Source organism: Chenopodium album, chromosome 5, assembly GCF_948465745.1.
Source record: "Chenopodium album chromosome 5, dcCheAlbu1.1, whole genome shotgun sequence".
Taxonomy (NCBI): Eukaryota; Viridiplantae; Streptophyta; class Magnoliopsida; order Caryophyllales; family Amaranthaceae; genus Chenopodium; species Chenopodium album.
In genome coordinates this window covers 47,338,194-47,346,761 of record NC_137838.1, presented here as the reverse complement: position 1 = coordinate 47,346,761, position 8,568 = coordinate 47,338,194, and the positions used below count along the sequence as shown (strand labels likewise).

At 34.6% G+C, this 8,568-nt stretch overlaps 1 protein-coding gene and 1 long non-coding RNA gene across 2 annotated transcripts; both read left to right on the top strand.

The window, feature by feature from the left end:
• The first annotated feature begins 3,814 nt into the window (after positions 1–3,814).
• LOC145630717 (uncharacterized) lies at positions 3,815–5,152 on the top strand. Its single transcript, XR_014112204.1, has 4 exons — positions 3,815–3,876; positions 3,950–4,186; positions 4,306–4,605; positions 4,695–5,152. It is a non-coding gene; the product is annotated as an uncharacterized LOC145630717 (long non-coding RNA).
• Positions 5,153–6,599: 1,447 nt separating this feature from the next.
• LOC145630716 (uncharacterized) lies at positions 6,600–7,743 on the top strand. The gene is made up of 3 exons (XM_081682896.1): positions 6,600–6,924; positions 7,001–7,332; positions 7,438–7,743. The coding sequence occupies exons 1-3, from the start codon at positions 6,766–6,768 to the stop codon at positions 7,667–7,669; spliced, it is 723 nt and encodes a 240-aa protein (XP_081539022.1). The 5' UTR covers positions 6,600–6,765; the 3' UTR covers positions 7,670–7,743.
• The last annotated feature ends 825 nt before the right edge of the window (positions 7,744–8,568 follow it).

The window sequence follows — 8,568 nt, the reverse complement described above, 5'->3', positions numbered from 1 at the left end:
TGTACATTAGAAAGGTGAAAGGCAATATGATGTGGCTACAAGGGGTGCCTCAAATCATTGGTATACCTTGTGCTTAATTCGACAATGATTTTTTTTTTTTTTTGCAATGTAATGAAATGATCATATGCAAGAAAATAAATGCTCATTTTATTAAAGGAAAATAAATAATGTTCCTACAAAATTAATCTAAGGGAAAAGAAAGAATCTACAAAATTAATCTAAGGGAAGAGAAAGGTGCCTATGCTAGACTTATTGGGGAAAGGAAAAAATGAAAAAGAAATATAAAAAGAGGTCATGAAATCTTGTGATTGAAGCTCGCCTCTTGTCTTGTGTCGTTTGCTCTGACATCATCCAGTCTTCTCACTAGCTACTGGCAATGGGAACTTGTTTGCTTCTATGAGATCTTGAATGAGATTTTAAAACCTGTAGCATTCATCAGTGGTATGACCGTTTCCTCGATGGTACTTGCTATAGGGGTTGGGATTCCATCTCGGAGATCGATTTTCTAGCGTTAGATCCTCGGTAGGGCCAATAGGTTTGATTAATCCTCGATTGTAAAGACGGTCGTAAGCAGCATCGTAGGTCATTCCAATAGGTTTGAGTTCTCTCCTGGGTTTCTTTTTATATCCTTGATTGTCCATGTCTAAGACACCATTATGGTCAAAGGTACTAACATTATTACTAGAGTTGGCGTTTTCGGAAGAAGAAGGATTATCGTTCTTCTTTCCTTTCCAACCACCGTGGTTACTATTGTTAGTAGCTTTTTGCTCTGCGAGGTCATCTTCGATTTCAATTCCGATGTCATAAACGGCTTTGAAAGTATTCAAATTATGTTGATATTTTAAATGCTTCGAATACTTCTCTTGGAGATTATTGATAAACATCCTCACAGATTCTTTTTCGAAGGGCACCTCAATCATCGTATCGGAAGTTTCCCTCCACTTATTGAAGAAAGAAGTAAAGCCTTCATTCTCTTTTTGTCTTAGCATCTCGAGTTGTCTATAATCGGTTTCGACTTGAATATTACACTTGTACCTATCAATGAAAGCGTTCACTATTAACTCCCAAGTAGAGGTTCTCTCTTTGTCAAGAGAAAAGAACCATTGTTGACAAACAGTCTCAAGAGATAAAGAAAACAAGGAATAAAAGACTTTCTTATCAATTCCCTTAATCTTCATTATAGTTTCAAAAGCTCTTAGATGAAATTAAGGGTTATCTGTTGCCTTGAATTTTGGAATGTCGTTGGCATTGAACTTATGCGGAAGAAGTTCCTTGTCTAGCGAGACCCCTTGTGAACTAAAGCCCTAAAATTTATAGTCACTTGATAGCTTGCTCAAGCTTTCTTGCATAAGGTTTATTTGTTGTTGCTTCACAGGGTCATCAATTTTGAGGGTTAAAGCCTTCAATGCTTCATTCACGGTAATCAATTGATTCCTAAGTTCTTTGAATTCTTCTTGAGTTGCCATTATCTTCTTAGCTTTCCTCTTTTGACGAATTGGTTTATCAAAAAGTAAGACTTGAACAAAGGTGTTGTCCTTGATTAATCGCCTTCTCTCCTCGACCAAGTACTGTGGAAAAGGAAAATTAGGGATATTCCGTGTTAATTATTTGACTCAAACTCTATTCAACATGCAATGGATGGAATAAGGTAGGAAGAATGAAGGTTGTGATATGGAGAAAGCATGTAGAGAATGGAAAGATGATGTAGATGGAGTGATCAATATGAAAAAATTAGGAATAGAATGTACCCCCAACTCAAATGACGGAAAACGACTCATGCATGAACCTAATACATGGTCATGGTGACATATACAAAGTGTGTACTAAGACTAGTGAGTGTAGTGACATGTTAAGACTCGTGTCATGACCATGTGGCTAGTCTATGTGGCTACACTAAAGCAAAGACTAAGTTAAGACTTCACGTATATGCATTAAACTGGATAGGCTGTGGTATTTTAGTCATAACTTTTGATCAGTAACTCTTATTGGGGCGAAACCAACGCCAAATAAAATACAAAATGGGGGGCTACAGATCCATAGGTTATACAACTCGTAGTTCTTCCTAGAACTCTGGATATGATCAAAACAAGTTGACGCATGTGCAGTATACAAGAATAAAAATCCGGGTTGACTCAAAAGAATTATGACTCGATTTTAGACATATTTATTAGCTCAAAATAATTAATTAATTAATTAAACAAAGTCCTTTAGTCATTAATCAGTTTATTTAGTCTTAACACAAGTCAAACAAACGGCTAGGAAAAACACATAGAGTATGCACAACCAATAATGCACGATTAGTGAAGTAGGCACGATATGATGCAATGAGTTTGCAACCTAACCACGGCTCTAGTTCTCTAAAGTTTAGCATATGGGTTAGCCAATAGAGGGTCCATGGTTAATTGTCCGAATGCACCACGCGGAAGCCTAACCGTGAAGGGTTGGCGCGAGTGGATGGGACACCGCGAGTTAAGAAAAACTCGCTTCCATGGTTTGGTGAATTCAACATTCTCGGATGTACCCTTTGTTGCTCAGAGCGTTCAATCAGGTAGATGGAGCATGAATTCCCAAAGGGTAATGTCCATATGTAGAACACATATGGGTTTCAGAAAAGTGAGAAAAACTCAATTAGGAAGTAGGATCGAGCAAACAGTGCTAAAAACTGGTCAAAATTAGAACGCATATTTCTGGCTCGGTATTGGAAGAACTTGGCGCCAGCAAATAGAGGCCAGCGCCACTTTTTGGCTTTAGCGCCTGGTAACAGAGGTTGTCGTCTGGCGCTAAAGTCAAAACGTTTGCGCTAATCTTTGTTCGCTAACGCTAGTTCCTACATACTTCAGCATCTTTCTGTGCTCGATAAGATTTTCCAGTTTCACGCAGCATTATTTCGATCCTAGTTGTGAAAGATATTCCTCAAATTTCCTACGTGTAAAAATCCTATGTTTTAAATCATTACAGATGGTCTTTCCAATGAAATTCTTTTTTATGCATATGACAATAATGTTAATCAAAATTAGGCACATGAAATACTTAGAACTTTTCGAGTCTCATCCACTCATTCTAAATCATTGCCGAAATAAATTTCAGGAATTAAAATAGAAATCCTCCCTAGCGATGTCGCCAAAAAACTGTCCGGAATATTTCAAACATTACCCTTAGCTTGAACCCCACTGTGATCATACACTTAAGCATGGTGGCGTCCAAACGGAAAGAAGATAGAGCAAAAGAGTCGCCAAAAAGTTTTAGGAACTTGTAAACCGTTCACGAGGTGAAGGTTACACCCCTTAACGATCCAGGAGATTGTTAACTCCAATAGGTTTGGAACCATGACTGGTATTTCGGGGATGAAGGTACAAATCCAACATAAAAGAGATTGAACCTGTGCTGATAATAGGCCTCTACTTTATTCTGATAGTATTTATGTGCGCTTTCTGACTAACATGCAATCAATAGGATTAACCCTAAACCTGTTTATCTATGTTGGTTGAATATTAATGCACAAATAAATCTATTATTGGCGATCACTTGAATTATAATCAAATTAACCCTAAACAAGATTATTAATTATCTTATTAAGCGTTATTACAAGTACCAATTCCCTTTAAACATGCATAAAAGGCGTGATCAAGCAATATCATAATAGTAATCAAGCAACATAATAATAACAATTATTATAACACTAGTAGAAAAAGTGCTATTTGTAACGCCCTATTAATAACTGGCGTATATTATGCTAGTTACAGAAGCATCAGTAGTAACTGACTAAGATAATGCCAGTTACAAATTGGTGCATGTTTTAAGAGATTAGATATCACTGTGAATGAGTATGCAAAAATAGATAAATTGGATCGGGAAAATATATGGGAGGAGACAAAGGTATAAACTAGTCACTTACTAGTTAGTCATGTTGCTATTCAAAATATTAGTTAACTTTTTTTTTAATCCACAGCGAATGTTCCACATTGAGGATCCAAGTGGAGAAAGGCAAAAAAGGTTTCATAGTGTTATGGCTTCGCGATTCAGCTGTCACAAGTCGAATTTAAGGGCACAATTCATCACTTTTAAAAACCCATACCCGGCCACTTCTCCTAAAGCAAATATGAAGCCATGGGAAGTGTATGAAGGTTACTTTACAGAGGAGAAATGAAAGAGGTTCGAAATATATAGTAAATCAGCAGAATTCAAGGTAACTACATATTCACATGCACTGTTAATTAATCAAACAAAAACTGATTGTGAAGAATAAGATAATGTTTAACTCTATTTTCTTTTCTTTTTTTTTTTTAAAAAAAAACAAAAAAACAGGAAAAGAGTGAAAAGGGGAAGGAAAATGCAAAGCTAAACAAATGTCGCCATCACTTGGGTCGAAACAGTTTTCAAAGAGCTCGGATAATTTGGAATAAGCAAAAGAGACTTGAAAATAGATTTCCTGCTCTGGCAGAATCTTCAACTACTGGCAACACTTCCAAGAGAAGTACATCAACTGGTTCTATTTTTGATCGTCGAGCTCTTGAGTGGGTTTTAGCTCATGAAAAGTGGTTGCCAGATGGAACATGGGGCATCGACCCAAAAGATACGAAGACTATTCGAATTGCCAATATAGTTGTATGTCATAGTTTATCAAAACAAAGAAATCTACTGGAATTAGTGATTTCTGGTCATCTAATTAACTTTTTCTATGTTTTTTCAAACAGGAAGAGAACTTGCAAAAACAAGCAAAGGAATCTGAGGAAGGAGGGTGTAAACAATCAGAGCGAGGCGTTGATGTCCTTACTTTAGCATTTGGGAAAAAGGACCCTCGTGGATTTGTGAAAGGACTTGGTTGATGTGGGATTGGTGTCGGCTATAGAAAAGCATTTGGCCCGGTAAAAGGTAAAAACATGTCTAAAAGTGGTTGCTCATTACAAGAACTAGATGAATTTAAAGAGAACTTAACTCGGGAATTTGAAGAAAAATTAAAGGAAGGCATTGCAGCAGCTGTAAATTCTTATCTTTCTGATTTCATACCACACATTACTACTAATGATTTGCAAGTAAATGATGCTCAACCTTCCCCATCTTCCTCAACCAATCCAACAGAGCTAAGTCCTCGCTTGTTAGAGGTAAACCTTCATTTGATTGAGATTGAACTCTTAATTATTATCACATGAGATGAATGCAGAATTGATAATCAGAACTGAATTCAAAGTTGAATTTCTAAACTGAATGCAGAATTGATAACCAGAACTGAATTAAACTCGAATTTCAGAACTAAATTCAGAACTGAAACTCAGAGCTGATTTCAGAGCTGAAATTCAGAACTGAAATTCAAAGCTGAAATTCAGAACTGAAATTCAAAGCTGAAATTCAGAATTGATTTCAGTGCTGAAACTCAAAACTGATTTCAATGCTGAAATTCAAAACTGATTTTAGAACTAAATTCAAAACTGATTTCAGAGTTGAAACTCATAACTAATTTCAAAATTGAAACTCGGAGCTGATTTCAGAGATTAAATTCAGAACTGAAATTCAGAGCTGAAATTCAGAACTGATTTCAGTGCTGAAACTCAGAACTGATTTCAGTGCTGAAATTCAAAACTGATTTCAGAACTGATTTCAGAGCTGAAACTCAAAACTGATTTCAGAACTGATTTCAGAACTGACCCTTGGTGTATTGTCCTTTTGTTGTTCATACAATGGATTGTATCTAAGCTTCTTAATTTTGTATCTAAGCTTTTTCATTCATATCTGTGAGAATTTAACTTCACATGTGTTAAAACTGCAAAATGATTTATGATTTCACTCATTCATATCTGGAATGATGTTATTTAGCCTTCAAGAAATGCAACACAAAGCACAAGATTAGTAGTGGAGCAAGAATAGCATTCAAGATATTCTAGTCCTTAAATAAAGTTAGCTTTTAAAAAACTCACAGTAGCATAATCTTGTAAGCATAATCTCAGTTTCATATTCATATATAGAGAGTTGGAGATTGTAGCATGTCTAATAGATTGGATTAGGGTGCTAGTGTTTGTCAATGTTACGAGTAATTTCAACTTAATTCCTGAGTTTTATTATTAATTTGAACCAAGAAGGATGACTTTGATAAATTAAACATATGAGGTGTGACAGGGTGTTTGGAGTCTATCAGATTGGAGGTGGAACAGGGTCCAATGGATTTAATTAGGGTGCTAATGTTTGTTATTTATGAGCAATTTCAATGTAAATCCCAGAGAAATATTATTATCAGATAGACCATATCAACATGGAGTAGGTTTGGTGTATTCTTCTAATGATTTAACATTAAAACCTGAGACATATTAGCAACAATTTTGACATGAGCTTGTCATTGTTGCTCATTGTTGCTTCTCACAGATGCTCATTGTTGCTTCTCACAATTGACCCTTGGTGTATTCATGTTGGTTTGCCACTTCATGATGAGGGTATTTTAAGTTTGGCATGATATTAGCCAGCTTAGATTCTTTTTTTCCTTAGTTCAAAGTTCCTCTTTCTTTCGTTCCTCTTGCTTTGTGATATATATATATTCTGCAAATACATCATACTGTGAATTTTGCGGAGGTTGTCCATTAAGTACCTACTTTTATTTGTCATACTTATTAGTTGTTAACTGTAGATTATGCTTTCATGTTTCTTACGACATGATCAATTATGTAGGTCCTAACTAAATGTCGTCTTGCTTTAGTTGATGAGTTCAGTGAGAACTCAGTGATTGTGGCCGATGGAACGGCAGAACCTTGTCCTAGTGGAGTGATTCATAACAAGAAAATGAACTGTGACATTTATAGAGTTAGTGTTAACCATGTTTACAGTGATTATTCTCACCTAAATCTCCCAGAAGAGACTGATGACGGTATCACCAAGTTGGGTGAGGCGAAAGGTTATTTTTTGGGGTGGCCGGCAGATTTAGTCTTCTTTACTGATGAGGTAATTCATTGATATGCTATGTAATGATCTAAGATATTGGTAACTAAATTATATTAATATTTATCTTTTCTTGAAGGTTATGACTTTGGCAAAAAAGACGGATAATGAATTGGTGCAAACCAAAGAGAAAGTTGATAGTTGCGGACCTATCAACTCAGAGCATTCAACTATTAAAGGCAAAGGCATAACTATTCCGGAAAATATTGTTGAGATTCTTGGTGAACAGTGTTCTATGTTGTATTATTGCATGACTTCAGGAAGTGGAGATTATGATACTACGACAATTCCATTGAAGGCTCCATTGTTTTATCAAAAGGAAGACACGCAAATTTATGTTACTAGTGATGATGTCTCTGAATTACTACGAGGAGCATGGGCTAATATTTCATTAATCCATGTCTACATATTGTAAATACTAACATTCATTTAAGTTATTTGAATTTGTTTTACTATGAAATATATTTTATTAGATCCATTGATTATACTAATTATTTTTTTTTCTGTAAAATGCAGGTACTTAATTGAAGAGCATATCTCATTATTTCAGAAGACTAGAATCAAATTCTTGTGCCCCCAAAAAATTTCTGCAGCTGAAATCAAGAAAGATTTCCTTGAAGTCCAAATGTATTTGAAAAATGCTTTTCTTACTGAGTTAAGGAAAAAGGATGCACAATGCAAATTCATTTTGGCTCCATATATGGAAGCGTATGTACTACTGATCCTTGAAATCTTTACTTTTTCATAATTTTATTATTTTAATTATGTGAATAATACGAACAAGTTTATTAAAATGTAGGAATCATTGGGTACTCTATGTGATTGATTTGCGTATGAGTCTTGTGTACGAGTTTGATTCTATTATTCAATCACTTCCGAACGCTCGAAACTCAGAGTTGTCCAAAGTAATGAAGATGTTAGTACACAACATTCGTAGTACTATGTATTCATATGCATGTGATTAAAATTTATTTTTCATTCGTTTAATCTAATGATTTTTATGATTTTTTTTAGACCTTACAATGTATATAGGTCACACCTTAAAAGAAATGCTTTCAAAGCGAGTATGCCACAATTACTAGCTACACATAAGAATGGACGTAAGCGTATAATTTTTGCCTTTTCGTTCTATTAGTAATGAAAGTATATTTTATATATTAAATAATTGTACTATGTTAATTTGAATTAGTGTGCTCAACAGTGTGGTGGTACCGAATGTGCTTATTATGTGATGAGATATATGTATGAGATAGTATCTTTCCATAGCGATTGCAAGGGTAATTTGAAAGAGGTTAGTGATGAGATATATTACGAGTTTTTGTTGATGTTTTATTTTTATAAAGTATAATATATATACACGTATTTTTTTTCAGGAGTATTTGGCAAGACTTGTAGCCTACAACGATGTAGAATTGGATGAGATTCGAGAACAATGGGCTAAGTTTTTTAGGCTGAATTTTTTGTTGAAAGACTAGTTATCTTATTAATCGATGTTATGATTTATCGCATTTAGCTTAATAAAATGATATAACACATTTTTATATATCTACTTTAATTTTATTTAGCCTATTGGTTATTGTTATTACATTTCTAAATTATAAATCAATGCTTTTTTAATTCAAGTTTAATTGTTTTTTGGAAATTATA

What these genes read in the sequence shown, in the direction of transcription:
- LOC145630716 (XM_081682896.1), top strand. Translation starts at nt 6,766, where the DNA reads ATGAACTGTGACATTTATAGAGTTAGTGTTAACCATGTTTACAGTGAT. An exon ending in TAGTCTTCTTTACTGATGAG is followed by an intron (nt 6,925 to 7,000) that starts GTAATTCATTGA and finishes CTTTTCTTGAAG; the next exon opens with GTTATGACTTTGGCAAAAAA. An exon ending in TTAATCCATGTCTACATATT is followed by an intron (nt 7,333 to 7,437) that starts GTAAATACTAAC and finishes TGTAAAATGCAG; the next exon opens with GTACTTAATTGAAGAGCATA.